Here is a 21,340-nt window from a genome sequence, read left to right as displayed (position 1 = left end):
AGTTTTTCATGTGCGAACTGTGTGCTATTGGACAAATGTTTTCTGTATGTAAAGTATATGAGAGTTTATCAGAAGCATCAGATCTTTTGGACAAGAAACAAACCAGAAAACTCTACAAAGCTAAACCTTTAAGCTATTTAAACCACTAGCTGCTGATCCTAATTGCAGAGTTTTGCCTTCTGTAGCTTAGCAATATATAGTTATTTTGCAACATGCCTCAGATACAGTTTGCATCAATAACCCTTTAAGTGAATTCCTGATGCTATTTCATCTTCAAATTAAATCTAATGCAATACTGATTAGTACATTCCCATTTCAATTCTTAGGCTCTCCATTGTAAGTCTTCCATAGCTCATAGTCAGTTGCAACTTACACCTAAATTCTTCTCCTATTTTTACATTAAAAATGCATATAGTACCAGCTGTAGAAGTACAGCTACTGCATTAAGGGGCTATAGAGTGAAGGCTGAGCTCTGACTTCTGCTGGGAACCTCTGCTTTCCCAGTTACTCCCTTAATAATTTTCTTTATTTTTTTTAAAGGCTTTTTATAAGCAAACTTTCCAACCACAAAGATGAATTTATGCTTTGATATTAGTCTTGTGATAGAATGCAGAAGTACAAGATAAATTGCAAAGCCATGGGAATACAAGGTTTTACTGTGCACCTCCTGTCCACTAAACTATTTCTGTGGTGAGTTTTGCTACATAATGTAAATGTATGCCATTTTAAAAAGGGGAAAAGTAGTTCAGCCACATATCTTTTTACCTTAATTGCTGTGGTTCACTCTAAGATTACTGAGACCAAAAGTGTTCATCACCTTATAGCCTAAGTCAGAAACAGCGTTGCTCCAGTGAAAATCCAAGGATGGATTAAGGATTTTATTTGTAGTTTACTAGGCTATGCAATGGTCCACCCTAAAATGTCACTGTGTGAAGGTATGAAGAAACTGTTGCAGATCACAGAATCATAGAAGAGTTTGGGTTGGAAGGGACCTTACAGATCATCTAGTTCCAACCCCTCTGCCACAGGCAGGGACACCTTCACCTATACCAGGTTCCTCAAAGCCACATCCAACCCAGCCTTGAACACTTCCAGTGATGGGGCATCCACAGCTTCTCTGGGCAACCTGTCCCAGTGCCTCACTATCCTCATGGTGAAGAATTTCTTCCTCAGATCTAATCTAAATCTACTCTCTTTCAGTTTAAAGCCATTACTCCTTTTCCTGTCACTACATGCCCTTGTGAAACGTCCCTCTCCAGCTTTCCTGTAGGCCGCCTTTAGGTACTGGAAGGCTGCTATAAGGTCTCCCTGGAGCCTTCTATTACAGGGTTTTAGAAACGCATTAGAGCTACTGATTTTTTTCTCCTTTTTTATTTTTCAAAGGTCTGGACAGTTGACCTTTTGCCCCTGAGGGAGATAGTTTTCAAAGCCAGAAGGATATGAAAATAGTATCCGTAAAATATGTAGCATATATCAGATATGTGACAGTGCTGAAATAGGTCTTATTAGCATTCGTTTGAAAGAAGCTGCATAAATCACTTGTGGCTTTGCCATCCATGAGTGATGTGGCCAGTGGTGGATCAATGTTGGTTTTGATGTCTGATAACTTATAAAACAAGCGGGCTGGTGTCTGGGACTTTGGTTCAGTGGGCTTTTGGGAATGCCTTGCCAAACATCTGAAGCCTTTGTACACAATGTCCGCAGATTGCTAGGTATTGGTTCCGAGATCTTAAGATGCTTACTTATTCAGAAGTTCTTTTCATTTTACAAGGGATTTTTTTTGGTTAGTGATAAGCTATCTTTTTAAGGCTTGTGGAAAAAAGTGGAAAGTTCGGGGTTGTTTCCTTTTCTTTTTACAAGTCATCTGGTACAAAGGGACAACATGCTTTAAAAATGTCATCTTTGTGGTGGTTAGAAGGGTGTTTGAACATTCAGTTGTGCCATGCCACCACGACACTCTGCTGTGGATCCCTTTCCTCTAGAGATTAGGCTGAGAAAACACCTCATTTCATTTAGTCCAAGTACCCAAACAGGGACTCCTATCCCAGAAATGAAAGCATGCTTAAAGGCATCCTGTCCCTTGAAACAGACCATCTTTAACCTATGGCATTCATTGCTGCTGCCAATCTGCTTCTGTGAAACTTCTCTCTCTTTTCCTATTTGTAGAAGATATAATTGTGTATAGTCTGCTGATGCATTTGGCATGGAAAGGGTTATGTTCTAAACCCATAAATCTTACATAGGTCGTCATATTATGGACATTAATATTAGCAGAGATATGGAGGAGAGATTTAAGTTTCTTGAGCAAGCAGGGCCAAATTTCTCCTCTGATGTTGCGGTTTAGTAGCTGAGGGCAAAATTTGGATCCGGGATTTCATTTTTCCCCTCCAGTTTGAACAGAGAGAGTTCATTAATGATAATGGAAGTTCTGTCTGAAGTTGATGTTCAAAGCAGACTTGGGTTTCTAAACGACCGTTTCAACATTAGCAGAAGGAAATCACTTTATGTCAGGATTGAAGTTTTAAAAGTCATGGAGAGACAGAAAAATCATGAGGGAAAAGAAAAGTTAAGAGAAGAAAACCTAGAGAATCCTAGGTAGACAAACTTACTGGTTATTTAGTTACTTTATTTACATCATTTTTTTTATCTACAGAAACAACAGAAACCTCTTCTGATATGCAGGCTCTAAGCTTCCACGGACAAATGCATCTAGCGATACATTGAATTAAATATTATAATTCTGTCATTACATTTGATCAACACCTACATAATGTTTTAAATAAATATCCTACCTAGCATTATACATTCTTGTTAATAGTTATCGTTAAGCATAATTATAAAACTGTGATTTTAAATGATGAACCATTTGCCAATGGTATGTTATCACAGAATGTTACAGAATCACAGAATCATAGAATGTTAGGGATTGGAAGGGACCGCGAAAGATCATCTAGTCCAATCCCCCTGCCGGAGCAGGAACACCTAGATGAGGTTACACAGGAATGTGTCCAGGCGGGTTTTGAATGTCTCCAGAGAAGGAGACTCCACAACCCCCCTGGGCAGCCTGTTCCAGTGTTCCGTCACCCTCACTGTGAAGAAGTTTCTTCTCATATTTAAGTGGAACCTCCTGTGTTCCAGTTTGAACCCATTGCCCTATCACTGGTTGTCACCGAGAAGAGCCTGGCTCCATCCTCGTGACACTCACCCTTTACATATTTGTAAACATTAAATGAGGTCACCCCTCAGTCTCCTCTTCTCCAAGCTAAAGAGACCCAGCTCCCTCAGCCTTTCCTCATAAGGGAGATGCTCCACTCCCTTCATCATCTTTGTGGCCCTGCGCTGGACTCTCTCCAGCAGTTCCCTGTCCTCCTTGAACTGAGGGGCCCAGAACTGGACACAATATTCCAGATGCGGTCTCACCAGGGCAGAGTAGAGGGGAAGGAGAACCTCTCTCGACCTACTAACCACCCCCCTTCTAATACACCCCAGGATGTCATTGGCCTTCTTGGCCACGAGGGCACAGTGCTGGGTCATGGTCATCCTGCTGTCCACCAGGACCCCCACGTCCATTTCCCCTACAGTGCTCTGAAACAGTTCCCCAACTTATCCTGGTACCTGGGGTTGTTCCTGCCCAGATGCAAGACTCTACACTTGCCCTTGTTATATTTCATTAAATTTTTCCCCGCCCAACTCTCCAGCCTGTCCAGGTCTCGCTGGATGGCAGCACAGCCTTCTGGCATGTCAGCCACTCCTCCCAGTTTGGTGAAAGGGAAAAAGAAAAGTATCTCTGTTGTTCAAGTAGGAGATAGTGATTGGTGCTCAGTGCTGCAAAATACTTTTTTTTCCTGGTTTTGCTGGATTTTAATAAATTTCTACTGCTGCTGTGAACTGACACCATGTAAACTGGTAACATAGGGTTGATTTTAAACAAAACTTCTTCCTGGTCCTTATCTGAGATAATTTGGAATCAAATGAAGGCAGAATCTTTAGCAGAGGCTAGGAATTTTCAGAGGGCTGGAGTACCACTGTCCTGGGATTAGGGCAGGTTACAAAATCCATGAATGATTTTACAAAATATTTTCACTATTTAGAGTTACTTTTCTTCCCTAGCTGGACATGTAGCACGCAAGACTTTTCTCACTATATTGGGCAAGTGATGACCTTGAGCTACAAACTTCAGTCCTAACATGAATCCACATTTTTTTGACAGTTTGACTCAGATCACTTTCAAAATTTGCTTTTCTGCAAATTGAGGCAGGAAAAACATTGCTTAGTTTTTAAAGATTCTTAAGCTTTCCAATTTTCTAAATGGTTGATTAAGGCTGATTTTTTTTTTCCTGCAAGGTTGTTGATCCATATTTTTGCCTGATTTGCCAGGTATTTATGTATGTAACATCCCCACACTGGAAGACTAAGCAGTATTCCATGTTGCAGAAGTAAGCAATGAATCAATTGCCACACTTGGTGTTTTTAGAGTGTCTGTATATGCTTGAAAGAATTATCCCAGGTGAATGAAGAAGTTAGATGTGAGTTTGGATAACAGTGAGGTACAGTTTTCTTTCGTGAATCTGACCTGCTACTTCCTGCTTGACTTTGGAAAATGTGAATTTATGTTTAGAAGCCAGTAATTATTACTGTATAATGTTCATATCATGATAGCAGCCAAGTGTCAGTCAGTGTTATTGACACAATACACTGCATTCTACCCAAACCTATAAAAATATGTTCTCTGTCCAGCACTCAGGGCTTTCTCCTGCCATATGGTGTGAGTAAAACACAGTATTCTTCTGAACAGTTATTATCTATTTTTCTTAAGAGAACTCTGTTAGATACTCTAAGTCACACAGGGCTGGTAAGCAGCTGTCTGCAGTGAGGGGAGGTAGAGCACTGTGACCCACGGGGACTTTTGTGATGGTAAGGTGACATTCTTCCCCAAGCAATCTGCTCTGGAGGCCACACTTTTGGTCCGGTGGGTAGAGAACACATTTGCACTCTGTCCTGACTTGTATCCCCTCCTCCCCACCCCACTTCATGGAGAAAATCCGAAATCAAAGTATATGTGGATAATTATATAGATGGTACACATTTGCTCACATAGGGTCTCCAGGTCTCCTATCAACCAGCTCATAATTGTTTAACTAACAAACATTATTAAACATTGTTAGATACTGCTTAGTACCTTTTTTTTTTCATTGCTAAAATTCAATTTGTACATACGTACTATTTAAAACATCTTACTAATTGTAAAATCTATAGAAAAGTCCTTACAACATCAAAGGCTCACTTGTTCCTTGGAGCTGTTATAAATGAAAAACTGTCTCTGTTACAAACAAATAAGGCACTTAATGCACTCTTTCTGGCTGTGATGCTATTTTTCCTGTGGGTTTTGAAAATGACCTTCCTGTAAGCATCAAGGACTGTAACTTTTCAGATAAAGAAACTTGTTCTTGTTTTAAGTCTATGCCAGGTTCATTCCCCTATAGCCCACAGTTTTCAAAAGCAGAAGAAAAAGTAATCCAGAATTAAAAAAATAAAAAACTGTCTGTTTCCAGAACGAAGTTACCCTGTCAGCTTGCCTTGGGCCTTAGGTGGAGAAGTGGAGATTAAAGAGTCAGTATTCCTTTTCATGTTTCGTCTGCCAGTTTTGTGAATGTAGAGAGAGTACTTGTGGCTGCAGCTAAGTATCCGACTATGGTATTAAGTATGGCATTTTCATCCTCATGCAGTAAATTAAAAATATTCTTACAAGTTTATCACAAGGGGAATTCAGTATCAATACCATCCAGTCATTGATAAAGGTATTTCAAGGAGAAGGATGAATAGTACAGCAGATGTAACCTCAGTATTTTCACCAATTATAAAGACCCTCTTTGTGAAGCTGTGTGAATATGTAAGATGATCTCATCATTTCCTATTTACTCAATACTTACCTGAATACGCAATATAGTGTAGCTTTTAAATGCATACGCACGAGTAAAATGTCCTTTTGTAAGAGACTTCGCTAAAAGACTGCTTTTGATACACAGTTTCTTCATCTCCTCTTCAAACTGAATTAAACTACTTCCTTCTTTTAAAACACAACTCACTATTTAGAAGCTTTGGCTTTGATTTCTCGGAACAGCCTTACAGGAAGAAACTATGTTCTTTTTCTTTTTGTAACCATATTTCTGAAGACAAACTTGTACTGATTTATTTTGATTTTCTAACAGGAATAGGTTTCTGCAAAGAACACTGACTGTTTCTTCTTCTCCCCCCTCCTTCACTCCACTGCTACAAGAATATTGCTGTGCACAAAGCTAGCACGGAACACTGAAATCCCTCTGTTGGGAACTGTGTACATAGCAATATATTCATACTTTGAGAAATAAGCAAGTTGGTTTTTTTTTTTTTTTAGTTCTTAGCATGGCATACTGTGCATTTCTTGCATGCTAACCACTGAATTCAAAGTGAGTAACTGGGTAACATTTCAGCAAATTTTAGTCAAGTTTAGCATCCACCATTTTAGGGAATATATCTGTACAGCTAAAGTAAGGGTCACTAGTTTTAAAACATTAACCCTCAGTTATTCCCTCTGATTAAAGGGTTTATATATGTGTGTGTGTGTGTATAAAATTATATTTGTCATCCTATTCCTAGTATTTATGGTTTGTTTCATTCTCCTGTTCACAGAGTCATTGCAAAGATTGTTCCTGATGGCTATTAATCTGAAATCCAGTGTTAGAAAGATTTCTCTGTATTTCCACACAATATGGCTTAGTAACATGCCTTTTTTTTTTTTTCCTTTTTCTTTTAAATACGTAACTCCCCTTAACATTTTGGAGACTTAAACACTGGTTAGCAGAGGAAACTAAGCCTGTAAGAGAAGTCACCTCCCCTGCTGTTCTTACAAACAGACTGATACACCCAATCCTGCATAATCATGTGTGACTTCAATCACACAAGCCATCCCATCGATGTGATGACAACTCTCACCTTCCCCTGTACTGCATTGTCTGCCAGACTGAGTGCTCCACGTATAATACAAACAGCAGTGTAAAACTCTTTGCATTTCTCCGTATACAAAAATACAGAGCTAGACCCTGATTCCCAGCTAGGGATTTGCCTTAAGCACAGTCTGAATAAGTGCAGGATGTGGTCCACATCGCATCACTTTTTCCAAAGTTAATGCTAAGCTGAAATGTGTGGTCTGTTGCTAGTAACAAAACTTAATTTCACAAGCAGAGCTTAGGTTGGACTAATTCTTTACTTTCATTTCTTCTCAAACCAGTAACTTTATTAATGGACTCCCTGTACCTGCAAACTGAAGATGCTTAAAATGAAACTGGCCTTTACTCAGTAACACTAGGTTATCAATAAACCAGATAGATTTCTCTTCCTGATGTGTCCTTCTTGTTGCTCGTTTTTCTCAAAATTCTCATCTAATTTCAGAGTTTCAGCTTGGCAATGCCAACAGTTTAAAAAATACCGTAAATTAGAAAACATTTCAATTTTTTCCCACTCTCTCTCTTTCATCACATTGAGACGTTTCTTCCCAAGCTATGGTATGAGCTTTCGGAACTGGCTTGGGGGTGCCTAGTGCACTCTCAAAGGATGTAAGAACCAGATTTAGCAGCACGGCACAGCTGGCCTGCCAGAGAATCTCTTTACAGAGAGAATTTTTATATTGAATCATGGGAGTTCCTTCAGAGTGTGGTCCACAGATCTCTCATATGAAATGTGCTTTAGACAGATGCAGGAAGGAAAATCCTGTGTATGTGGTAATACATCTGAGCTGGCCAAACAGAGAGTGGGAATTTGCAGGTAGATGAACTTCATGGAAAGCACATTTTCTAGACAGCATTTCAAATATTATGTGGATGTATAGTAATTTGGGAGCCTGAACTCTGATGGTTTGTATGCAACTCTGATGCACTGAATTGTCTTTCTTGAAAAAGCAAGTGCCTTACCCTTCAGAAATAACTTATAAGGTTTTAATTTCCCCCTTTTTTCCATAGTTCTGAATCAGCTCATGGCATAGACTTTTCCAGTGGTGCAACAACCAATATAAAAGGTACCAAAGGAGGAAGGACTTGTCTAGGATGGAATGAGCTGAAAGAGCTGGGGGATCTGGGTCCTCATAGCTATCACTATGCAGAATTGCCATGTGCTCTTCAGTCGCATGACTAGTGACTCAGCTGGTACCTTGACTTTCAAATGCGCATGTGAGCAGCTGTGAGGATTCATCCTTTGGTATTTGTAAAGCATGGTAAACTGCTCAGATAAAAACTATTATAGAGACCACAGTATAATTAGTAGATACAAGTGTCGATGGATTTTACTAGTTTATGCACGCACCTGTGGGTGTTCAGTTTCTAGAAAGGACCCAATATCACTCCAGACTTCCAGGCATATCAATGTTACTGTCTGCTGTAAGCAGAGTATTTGGAACGTCCTGTTTTACTGAAATGGAAAAGTCTGCCATAATCAAAACTTACAGCAATACTTCCCTTATTCTTCATAACTGATAAAGCTGGTCTAATTTATGTGAAATTGTTTTCTAAAGTGTTGGTTTGACAGAAATGCTGGGTAGTCAGTTGTTCATATTTTATCTTCATTCTGCTGTATAATGAGGTTTTGAAGCCAATGAATTATCATAGCGGAATATTTAGAGCTTGGAATACAGAAGTAAAAATTTAGGGAAACGTTTGGATCTCTGCTGGAAACAAACATAGTTAACTAGAGGTTGCTGAAAAACAACAGGACCCAGATCACTAATATTTGTTCATATTACAGCTGAACCTAACTTGCACTTTACCTTCATTTTACAATTGCACTTTTTTACGTGCATTTTTTTATTCAGCAGTTGAAAAATTGAAGTAGGGATTGGGGCATCCCTCCACAGTAAGAAAATGTCTGTGTTTGTTTGGCTGCCTTTGTAAATATATTTTCCTGCAGATATCTGTTGTACACGGATTTAGATATAGATACATTCATACGTATAATTAGGGTATAGACATTTGGTTAACTTGAAAGCTCCAAAGTGTCGTTTGTCACATTTATGATAGGAACTTTAACAGCCTTATATATTTATTCTTTTCCAAAGTGACTTTTTTCTTTTCCCACTACAAAAAAATCAAAATGTACTTCATGAAACTATTGTATATGAAGCACTTATTAGCCGTAATTAAATGGACAATATGAATTTACTACGTCTTTAGGACTCTGGCTTGTTCTGGTTTAGAGCAAGATGATTAATGCAAATACATATTACTTGAGATAACCATTTAGCAGCTAATTTAGCCAAATTTATTACAGCAGTTAGAGGTTTTTCATTTTAGCAGACAGAGACAAGGACATGACAAAAGCAGGGGGTGTATATGAATGCACACTGCCCTCTAGTGCACACAGCTTTATGGGATTAGTGAGAAATCCGGAGAAGAGTAAGTGCTCCAGTAACAATAGTACCGAGATTTTGTATAGTTTAGGTTTTCTTTAAAACCTTGCTGCTCCCTTGCACTGTAAGAATTGCATTTCTTCCCCTTCTCCTGATGCTGAAGCATCCAATACAAACCAAATCCGTTTTAACTTAGCAATATTTTGGCTGAAGTATTACTTTAAACATCTGTATTTTTACGCCGTCCTACTGTGAATGTTTAGTAACACCATTTCACATAACTGATTGCTTTTAGTTGCTTCCCTGTTTCCTAGCCTATTCAAAGATCAGAGAGAGCTGTCACTCTCTGGCTCTAACCAAGCCATTCTCTGCCTCCCTTAGGCCTCTTTCTCAGTATGTTGGTGGATTTACTTTGCTCTGGTAGAGAGTAAATTCTCCCAAGACTTTCCCCCCACTGACCAGTGGAGATTTGGTTCATCTGAGAACTGTAAATTCTGTTTGACAAGATCAAAGAAACAGATGTATAAGTTCAGTGGTTGATATCGCCTGCAATAAGGAGAAATGATCAAAGCAGCAGGGGTAGAGTATCTTCCCAAACCTTTCAAATATCCAGAATCTCAAAGAGGTCTACCTAGGAGCTATGAATAAATCACATAAAAATTTGCCTCTTTTTTTTTTTTCCTTTTCTCTTTTTACAGTTTGACATTGAGTGCATTGAAAATGTCCACACAGCAATAAGTGTTCTGTGAACCAGAGAGATCTGTCGTTCTTTTAACTTTTCTTCTTCCACTAGAGTTTCCAAAAACAGATTAAAATTACACTCTAAAAACTTGTAAAACATACAGCTAGTTATACTGATCTTGAGATCCTGTTTGTCATCTCACTGACGTGCTACTTTAAACCTAAAGGAGGCCAAAGATCTTCTGCTCATACTTGTGGCATGTTGTACAATGAAGATCATTTTACCGCAGTTCTAACATGCACCATATCTTGCTTCTGTTCTGTTTGTATTTTTTGCCAGTGCTGAATAAGGGTCAATGTGTAACAAAGTATTACCGCTGGATGCAGAAGAACGGAGGTTATATCTGGATACAGTCTAGTGCAACCATAGCTGTCAATGCCAAGAACGCAAGTGAGAAGAACATCATCTGGGTCAATTATCTTCTTAGGTAAGTCTTCCAGACACTTCTCCCACCTGAACTGCTGTCTGTCATGTGTCTCTATTGGTGAGAGTTTTAGGGAAAAAACAATTGCTTACTGCAGAAAGTTAAGAACTTTTCATATGGCCCACCTCAAAAAACGGTGTTGTTTGGTTGTATTTATTGAGACATCTCTCATGCCTCAGGACACTAGAATATTCTTGGATTATTTAAGATGCCTTACTCTTCAAATAAACCCCCCACCATTTTATTGTATGCCTCCGCTACCCTGAAATCTACTCAACTTGAGCTCAAATATAAAAATGATCCACACCAGCTTTCAGTAGTTGTGTTACAAAATCTGGTGTGAAGTGCTGGGCACTGGTTTATTTTGTTACTGCAAATGCATGGAAGCAAACGTCTGGAATGCTACAAAAAGGTCTCTCTGAAAGGTGTTTGCCAGTTCACTCCAGAGAGAGAGGAATTTTCTCAGGAGAAAAGCCTTGAACTAATACGTTGCTCATGTAACCTCCAGACAATATTCACACTTAAAAATGCAAAAAAATAAAAGTAAAAAAAAAAAAAAGCAATTAAAACTATTTAAAACTATTATAACCCTCTTAAGCAGAAGTAATAGAAATCTCCTGAATTCAAGACTCTTCCCTGAGAAATTCTGTTTTACCAAAGCACAAGTATTTTTCAAGGTTTGGTTTCTGAGCTCAAGGGAAGACCAACAGTCACTGAAAGACAGTGAATTATAAACCTGACCTTTCTCATCTGAAAATACCTTTCAACGCATTCTGTTTTGTGAAAACATTCAATAAGATTGGGGGTTTTCTGTTTCATTCCAGAGCAGAACAAACAAACAAATAAAATTTGAAACCTAGAGATCATCATGAAATGCAATTGTCATTTCCTGGCCTGTTCTCCTTTTAAGTTGCTTGTCATGGTTTGTTACATTCCCTTTGATGCCATGAGAGTTCAAAGTGATGTCTAGGGGTTAGACTGTGACTTATTATGCCATGTCCAGCAAGCCCTGAAGAGACTGCGCCTGCCTAAACCTGAATGTTGAAATACTTTTGATTCCTCTTTTGGGGAAGACGAGGAAGCAACTCCTGGCAGGAGAGCACTGAGAATACTGTGGGAAACCTTCCACAGCAGTGGACTGCTCACTGGGGTCTGCATGTTTCTGTCCTGCTGTGATTGAGCAGGACATATTCATATTCTAGCTGGAAAAGTGGCCCATAAGAATTATGAACAGTTGCCCCTGTCTCCTTTGCTGCTTTCTAGACAATAGTGAACCAAGTCCACAAATGTCCCACAAAATAATTTCCTCTACCAACAGACTATACCTAACAAAGAAAAGAAAAGCAGTGTGGTCTTCCCCAAGTGTCCTCCCAGAACCTGATCTTTCTGCTGTATTCCCTTTACCGGTCTGCTAGAGAAAGATTGATTTCTCCACTGAATTTGTATTTTTAATTTAGATTTCTCCTAGTACTGGAATCCACAAAAGATCCAAATGTCCAAACAATATTTTAATGACAGATCAAGGCATAATTAGGTCTACTCTTAGCAGGAGTACTGGTCTGTATACGTTTCCATGCATTAGAAAGTATGATTCAGCTGTCCGTAAAAGGATAGACTAATTATAGTGACAGGGAGGATTAACGCTGTTCTTGTTCTGGCAACTTGTTATTCACAGTGTGAAAGCCCTCAAACATCTTTGCTTGGAGGGGGCAAATTTGGGGACTGCCCTGGGATGCAACAGAATAAAGTCACTTTGTCAGGACGAAACCATAAAGATGGTAATTGTAAGAATGACGTTTCAATGTGAACTGTGTGAACTCTGAATTTTCGCAAGTACACTGTAAGAGGCTGAATATGGTCACACTGTCATTGTGATAGTGTGTCAGTCACCCTCAGTGCTGCCTCAGATTGTTCTACACAGGACTGAGGATTTTCTGCTCTATCACCAAGCTGGAATTTGAACTGCATAGCAATGCTCACCTATTCAAAAATGATTAAAGACTTTGTCTATTTTCAACATTCCTATGCCTCTTATGTCTGTTTGTGTCTGTTCCCCTGCCTTTGCATGGGTTTGGGAAAGGAACACATTTTGAAAGGTACAAACCAAGAAAAATCATAGGATTGGAGGGTTTTTTTCAGTTTCTCTGGTAGCATAGCTTTTTTGCATTGCAGTCATGTTCATTGCTAACAAGTCACAGGTGAGCACCACATGAGCAGATGAAGATATGATTATAATGGGTGTGTTGACAGTTCTTTATCCCTAACATATGCATCTTAACATGCACATGTGCATCTGTCATACAGTTAGAGTGGTTGCTTTTGGTTTCTTGGTGATGTGGATGCATGTGTGCAGTGTTTAAAAATATATATAACCTTTTTTATCTATTTTTTGGCCAAATTCTTTTGAGAAGGGGTCATTTTCTCTAGTCCTAACCAAGCACTCTCTTGCTAACTTTATGTATGATCTGCTTGATTAAAGTGTGGAAAACAGGAACGTTGAGAAAAACAGGTACTGAAAGGGCTCTGGCAAGGTTGATAGACAGCATTGTTACAGAGGTAATTCTAATAGACATTGCCGGTGGGAGGGAAACAGATTAGAAAAGTTAAAACACCCTCTCTGTCCTTCCAGGAACAGTAATGGGATCAAAATCAAGATATTTTGTTGTTGGATGATTACACAGTGTAGCTTTACTGCTAGGTATCACACAAGCCATGGTGTCCCACTTCAGTAAGAATGCTTTGATAGCTCTAAAACTTCACTAGAATCAAACGAGTTTTAGTATCTGGTCAATGCAAGTATTTGACAGCAGTATTAAAATAAACCTTCATAAAATCCCTGCTGTAAAGCTCTGAGTAGCCGAACATGTATGTTTCTGTGTTTGGTATTCTTCCTATTTATGTTCTTTGTTCCTGAACTTTGATATGAAAAGGGAAAAACCATGAATGTGCAAACCATCCAGCTGTGATTATATTTGCTGTCTCCCCTTCAGTAACCCAGAGTACAAGGACACTCCAATGGATATTGCACAACTTCCTCATCTGCCAGAGAAAACCTCAGAATCCTCAGAGACCTCTGACTCTGAATCAGATTCAAAGGACAACTCAGGTAACAAACATGGTTTGCCTTTACACCCACAAAAGGTTCATATAATGACAACCATGTGGTTGGCTTTCCAGTTGCTTTTACTTCTCAAGGATTTTTCTATTAAAAAAAAAAATCCTGTAAAATTAAATTGGAAAATACTAGCAAAAATTTTTAATGACCTCAGCATTTCCACAGTATCCCCATTTCCTCAGTATTTCTCTTCACTCCATGCATGCATCCTTGCCTACATTGCGCTGAACTAAATATTTGACTTCCCAGCTAAGCTTTATGAACAAGTATTGTGCCTTGTGCAGAGGACCTGGGATTGTAACTGTTGAATATAATTCTAGTTCTTACCTTTCCAGAGTAGGCATACATTCTGAAAATAGGCCTCTAATGTCAGTCTTTATGACCCTTTTTCCTGTATAAATAAATTTTTTAAGAGTCTCACTAGGGGGCAGTGAAGATTGCAAAATTTGAGGGTTTTCTTGGGTTAAAAGAACTATATTTTATTGGAAGGTATGGGTTCAAACACTTTTTTCTAAGCTCTTTAAGTCTGGGTCTTCAACTGTTTTTCAAAAGCTGAATGTACTTGTAAAATTCAATGTGCAAATTAGTCCTACAGATTGTCCAGTGCACAGACGGTTCACACATTCCCCACTAGTTTTAAAAGTGGTTACCTAGGCACAGGTACAGATCGTCTAGCTTTGAAAGGAGAATGGTTTCCTGTGGCCCAAGAACTAAGGATGTTACTCTGTTGTAGTATATGATATATGTATATGATTTTTCTCTTGTGTCTATAATAACAACCAAAAAAATCTGGAGAAAACAGATCACGGTGACATAAATCAAGCAAAGCAAGAAGAGGATCATGCCTTAACGTTGTATGATATGGATGTTCTCTTTGATCTTTTGCCTTTTTCTCCTTTGACAAATGAGTTTGATGGTTTAAGTCAACATTAGGCAGACACACAGGCCTAATGCCCACCGTCATTGGGAATCTCTTCACCCATTCCCAGTACTTCCTTTATGCTGCCTTTGTTCCTAAATAGTCAAATAACACATGTGGAGAACAATTTCTATTCCCATGCGCACTGTAAGTTTCTCCAGGTGAGAAATGCATGTGCATTCATTATTCCTAAGGCCGATGAAGGGCAAGGGGGCATTCTTCAAAGGTGCACAGATGTGCACATCTCAGAAGGAGATGTCTGGGAGTCTGGGAAGACAGCAGGGGTTGTTTCTTACAAAATAATTAAATAGAAATGCCAAAGGACCTGAAATTGGAACAGCATCTTGGACGAAACCAACAAGTTCAGATCAAGTTCTGATAAAACCCCAGGCAAATTTTGTGCAGCTTTACACACCTCACCCTAATCCCACTCTTGACCAGCTAGAAGCCATGGCCTTAAAACAAAGCATCTTCAGAAAAAAGGAAAAAAATGTAGCAGAAATTCAGGCCAATGTGGAACAAAAAGTTGGATGAGATGTAGGGGGTTGTGGCTGTTACTTTGCTTCTGTGGGTTTTATTTTTTGAAAGGGAGCATCTCTCTGCTGCTGCTGACTCAAGCAAAAGTCCCACTGACTTGTGAAGTGCATTGCTCTGAATCCTCAGGCAGCTTCCCTGTCAAGCGCACCTTCTCCAGCACTTCTGGGAAACTGATATTGACATAGCTCCAGGAGTAACCAATCTTTAGAGGAACACTGGCCCTTCCCCTCTCCCCTTAAAATGAGTATATTGAAAAGGGTAGTACTTGGCTCTGATGAGTGAAAAAACATCTTTTATTTCCCAACAAAAGATTTCTGGCTGGTCTGTAAAAGACAGGGTCTCCTGAAGCCTTTCATGACCCTTTCAAACATAGTGTGATAATGGAGAGTATTCATTCTCAAAGCTGCTTTGGCTGTCTGAGTCCAGTGGGCTTGAGTGTTTATCTCATCTGTATTAGAATTAGGTAAAAATCTAAAACACAACTAAATGAATTCAGGCGAGAAGAGTGACAGCTTCTCAGTGCTGTAGCTGGGCTGTTTTCAATGGCCCTTAGATGATTTGGATCAATCAAGAGTTTAACTCACTGCCTGAATTTTTTTAATTCTTTGTTGCCCTTCAGGGGCATATGAGAAGACAGTCTAGCAACATAATAAAATTGTTATAACTGGTTTATTCATTCTGATTTATACGTGTATGACCTGCTTCTCCTCTAACATGGGAGGAAATGAGCAGTAATTCCACTGAAGTCAGAGACACTGTGCCACTTTGAAAGCAGCAATGGTGAGAGGAAAATGAGATAAGGGGACTAGCATCTTCATTAGTACATAGTGCTACACCTGGATCCCTGCCCACTGTAGGAGAACACAGATGTGAAAGAACAATGACCAGAACGTAACGGTCATAATGGGATTGTTCACTGACTCCTCTTTGGATGACACAGCTACAACACTGTTCTGCTCACAGCTGTCAAAATTATTTTTGTCCAGCAAGCAGATGAAGAGGCCCCCCTCAGTCAAGGTACAGGCCATATAGGATAGGCTTTTAGTGCATCAACAGTCCTGAGTCAGAGAGATGCATGGTGATTGAAACTCTCCCAGTACAACTTTGCAAAAAATTGCGGCTCTACAGAAGAGGGCACCTTTTGCCAAAAAAGTTTACAGCATTCAAATCTCATTGGTAGCTAGAAATCTAGACTTGGGTTATAATACTATGTTCCTGTTGCTAATGTTTGGTTTTGGTTTGTTGTTTTGGTTTTTTTTCCACTTTCCATTTGCTCCAGAGGACAATGAGAACTCAAAGTCAGATGAGAAAGGAAACCAGTCAGAAAACAGTGAAGACCCTGAATCCGACAGGAAAAAGTCAGGAAATCAGTCGGATAACGAAATGAACTGTAATGATGATGGGAACAGCTCCAGCAACCAAGACAGCAGGGACAGTGATGACAGCTTTGAAAACTCTGACTTCGAGAATCAAAAGGCCCCTGAGGACAGTTTTGGCACTCTTGGCTCTATGCAGATCAAGGTGGAGCGCTATGTTGAGAGTGAGTCAGACTTGCGGTTGCAGAACTGTGAATCACTGACCTCGGACAGTGCCAAGGACTCAGACAGTGCAGGAGAAGTAAATGCCCAGTCTTCCAGCAAACATCAAAAGAGGAAGAAGAGGAGAAAAAAGCAAAAGGGAGGCAGCATGACCCGGAGAAGGCTGTCAAGCACCTCAAGTCCAAATGGACTTGACTCCGCTTTGGTGGACCAGCCCCAGCTGCTCTCGTCGCCAAACAGTGCCTCAGTGCTCAAAATTAAAACAGAAATCTCAGAACCTATCAATTTTGATAATGATAGCAGTATTTGGAATTATCCACCCAACAGGGAAATCTCAAGGAACGAATCACCCTACAGTATGACCAAGCCCCCCAGCTCTGAGCACTTCCCTTCCCCCCAAGCCAGCAGTAGTTTACATGTCTCCATTCCAGACTCCGTTCTCACCCCGCCAGGGACTGAAAATACTGCCAGCCGGAAAACTCAGTTCAGCACCTCATCCAACTCGGCCTTGGCTCCTGTGTCCTCTGACCCTTTGTCACCCCCACTTTCAGCATCTCCACGGGACAAACACCCAGGAGGTCCCACAACTTCCAACTCCTTGTTGTACACTGGGGACCTGGAAGCCCTTCAGAGGTTACAAGCAGGCAATGTGGTGCTTCCTTTGGTTCACAGGGTAACGGGAACCCTTGCTGCGACCAGCACTGCTGCTCAGAGGGTCTACACCACTGGCACTATTCGGTATGCTCCAGCTGAAGTTACTTTAGCCATGCAGGGCAACCTCCTCCCCAACACCCACGCTGTTAACTTTGTTGATGTTAACAGCCCCAGCTTCGGGCTGGATCCTAAAACGCCGATGGAAATGCTCTACCACCACGTTCACCGCCTCAATATGTCGGGACCGTTTGGAAGTGCTGTGAGCGGGGCCAGCCTGACCCAAATGCCTGCAGGGAATGTGTTCACAACTGCCGAAGGACTTTTTTCCACTCTTCCATTTCCTGTGTACAGCAACGGCATTCACACTACACAGACTCTGGAACGGAAAGAGGATTGAAATATGACCACATACTGTGTTCAGCGTTATACTCTGAGGCATAGACTATGTTTTAATTTAGACCTTTAATTCTAGCACTTTGAATTTGAGCAGGTCAGCTTATTCTCTCAATATGATGGTCCCCATTTCATTCCCTTTCTCTTTAACTTGACTTATTCTTTAATGTAAAGATATTTTTTTATTTTTGCCTTCAGAGAGTTGAAGTACCAGTTGCCTGCCATTTTGTCTTCTTCCGAGATGTGTGTTTTTTCCTTTGCATCTTTATTAAGATGCCTTTAATATGTGTATGCCTCTGCCATAGAATACTCAGTGTTGTGGTAAAGAGATTTTAAAGTGACAACCATTGGTTTTACTTCAAAATGATCTTGATGTGATCAAGATTAAAAAAGACAAGCATAAACAATGTGCCCTGTTTGACTAAGTCAAATGAAAAGGGGTTTTTGTTCCTAATTCCTTTAAAAATAGGGGATAGTATTTTAGAATTTTATGCAGAGTTTAATTCTCTTTTTATGGTTAAGATTTTCTTACTTGCACATAAAATAATTTGGGTTCTTAAAAAGTTAATTTCTGGCCTGTGACTAGAATGTTAAAAAGTTGGACTAAATGTTAATTACTGAAACTTTAACTTAATTTCTAAAACCATGGTGCTATCATTTATTAATCCGTAATGTCTTCATACAATATGCAGCTTGTGGGCTGGGTTTTTTGGAAAGAATGTGTTCCGTACTGGTTTATAGTCGGGTGCTGCAGTCTCCTTGGTTAGTTAAGACAAAAGCCCTCATTAACATTTGCTGCAGGACTTAAAATTTTTTACCTCCAAACTAACAAGCATAGCCTCACATCAAATTTAAATGGGTCAGGAAGCCGTTTTCAAAAAGCGCTTAAAAAACAAAAACTCAATTTAATTGACGCGAGGAGCAGTTTCTTAGGTGCATATTGTTTTGCTTTATTCTTTTCTCAGTGTAACTGAGGCTAATTTTACAACATCAAATAACACTTCGGAGAAAAAAAAAGAAAAAAGAAAAAACAGAAGAACTATTTAACATGTTTTGTTTTGGTTTTCATTTAATATTATAGAGGGAAGGTTGTAAATTTCTTTTTGTTCTTTGATTTGGGTACTTTTGGGGGTTTTTTTCCTTATTTCTAGTGTTGAAACCAATATGTTTTAAAACTAAAGAATGGGTTAATAAGCTTGAAATAGATAACTACAACTGAAAACTGCACATTAAGTAAAAGAAAAGAAATCTCCTATTTTGTCTTTGTTGCCAGAAATCACAGTGTAGTGTCAAACACTCCAAATGACTGTCAAATATAAATTCTTCTTCCACTCCATCTTTGGCAGCTGTTTGTTAAGGCATCTAATAACAGATGTGAGAACTGTAATGTGTACAATGTGTAAGTGTCCTTGGCTGTCAGTCCCATTGCAGTTTCAATGTGTGTTACTATATGCAGTATATACTAAGCTAATGTAGTTGTTTTGTCCTTTGTCTTCTCTGTGCTTTATCTCTAGTCCGGAGTGGTAAAGTCCCATTCCTGCAGTCCTAGTGAACCAGTGATTCTTGGGGGTTAGTGGTTTTTGTGTGGTGGCCTTCCTCTGTAATGTCACCTTATGCTGCTTCCACTGTCTGTAAACCTTTTAATTTCTGCTGTTGCTTTGCTGTTGTGTATTCTCAAACCTCTCTCTCCCCCTTCCTCCCCCCCTCTTCTTTCTCTCGCTCTCTCGTTCTCTCTTCTTCACTCTCAGAGATAAAAGACTCTTAACTAGCTCAAGGTTAATGGAGCCATTTTTCCCACAGAGGAATTCTGGGTATGACGTACTCTTCCAGTGAACCCCACAATGCACTACAGAGTAATGCTCAGATATATTAAGCAAATTGACGCCATATCGCCTCAGTTGTTAACATTCCCAGAGTCCCTTGTGCTCGAACTGTAAGCGGAGGGTGCATTTCTTTGGTTTTCTCCCAGGTAGGCTGGCGGAGTAATACGTAGAGTAAATACCAGTGAGACTGGGAAGGCTTTCAAAGGTTGACCAGCGTTGTTGAAAAAGGAAACTGAGCTTAGAATTGTCATATCTCTTTGCTTATGCGTGAAATGCTAATGTATGAACTCAGCTGTCCTTTGAATTTTTGATCACTCACTGCGTCAATTCCTTTAGTAGCTTTGAATTTGAGAAGCAGGTCCAAGCCACAGTGGAGTAATAGCGAAAAAGGAGTTGGATGCCACAAATTTAATTAATGAGCTTTTAAAGGTTCCATTGGAAGGAGTTAAAGAGGTCTAAAAAAAGGTGAGAAAGCTGATTAAGAAATTCAAAGTTTAATTTTGGAAGCTCTGCTCTAGCTATGGAACAATCAAAGGAGTGCACCTATCAGCTACAAAGAACAGCTAGACAGCTGTTGTTGTTTTGGTTTTTTTTATAAATGTTTCTGTGTTGTGTCAAAATGATTTCTGGTGATTTAAACTAACAGATAATCACAGCTGCTGTCTAAATCCATAGTGTTTAAAATTACAAAATGAAAAAAAAACTTCATTACCTGTGAAGACTGTGTCTGTGTTTTTAACTATTTCTTGTACAAATATATGAAATCTTTTATGAGGAGACTGGTGCCAAGTAGCTGAATAATGGGGAAAGGGATCCTGTTCGTATAAATCTTAGCAGTGTTACCAACTCTACAATATAAAAAAAAATTAAAATGTTAAAAAGTGACAGCTATGGTACATTTATTTTGTGTTAAGCTAACCGAATCTAACTTCTTGAGTGCCTGGCTTATTTGAAACATTTTTTTCATTGATCATTGATAATGCTGCAAATCAGAAATGTACATACTTCATTTACAACAGGGTTCTTTTTATACTTTTGTAGATTCTCATACATGTCATACATGGTTGTCTTTATGTAACTTAATTTTTTTTCATCCCGCAGGTGCCATTTTCATAATAAACTTCTCTTGGATTTGTTACTATCTGGCATCATTTCTTTTACATATAACCATCCTGACTAATGAATGCTGGTAGTATTTGTTTGAGCAGGTATTTTTTAATTGTTTTGTTTAAAAAAATAACAAAAAAAAAAAAATCAAAGAAGATAAAGCTAGATTTTATTAACTCTTGTGAAACGAAGAAAAGAAGCTCTCAAGATGTAGGTTAAGAATGCTAATCCAAATACTACAACAAACTTGCCACCATCCTGAATTCTCAGCTACCCCAACTCATTGTCATATTGAGCATTTTTATGCACATTATCAAAGCTGAATAATGGACCTGCAACATTAACCACTATAGAAAGTGTGCATTTTTTCTTGATTAATGCACACTGGAAGAGGTCAGCTTTTGTACATTAATCATTTAAAATGCACTTTATATTTTCATTTTGGTACTCTACAATGTTACAGCGAAACTCTTCAGTGTCGTGATATCCTACCTAGGCTGCTGATGCTTTTAAATGTATACTTTCTTTCCCAGACTGGCAACACGTAAGTTGTTGGTGTCGTGTGGCTAGACTCCCTGCCTTACAAACTGAGGACAGAAACATTTACCAGTGTAGCAAAGACAAGGCAAAAAGCCTTGAACTCCCACATGAAAGGAAAACAAAGTCAAATAGAGTTTTGATTAAGCAGACATCCACACACAGTGGTTGACCCTAA

General features: G+C 39.3%; 1 protein-coding gene across 1 annotated transcript in view; it reads left to right on the top strand.

The window, feature by feature from the left end:
- The window catches only part of NPAS3 (neuronal PAS domain protein 3), a 614,489-nt gene extending 596,246 nt beyond the window's left edge, over positions 1–18,243 (top strand). The window contains exons 9-11 of the mRNA XM_065635927.1: positions 10,395–10,542; positions 13,530–13,645; positions 16,390–18,243. Of these exons, the coding sequence (XP_065491999.1) occupies positions 10,395–10,542; positions 13,530–13,645; positions 16,390–17,699 (1,574 nt within the window). The 3' untranslated portion in view covers positions 17,700–18,243. The remainder of the gene's footprint in view (positions 1–10,394; positions 10,543–13,529; positions 13,646–16,389) is intronic.
- The last annotated feature ends 3,097 nt before the right edge of the window (positions 18,244–21,340 follow it).

Source organism: Caloenas nicobarica, chromosome 5 (genome assembly GCF_036013445.1).
Source record: "Caloenas nicobarica isolate bCalNic1 chromosome 5, bCalNic1.hap1, whole genome shotgun sequence".
Classification (NCBI taxonomy): Eukaryota; Metazoa; Chordata; class Aves; order Columbiformes; family Columbidae; genus Caloenas; species Caloenas nicobarica.
This window is presented reverse-complemented; position numbering and strand designations above follow the sequence as displayed.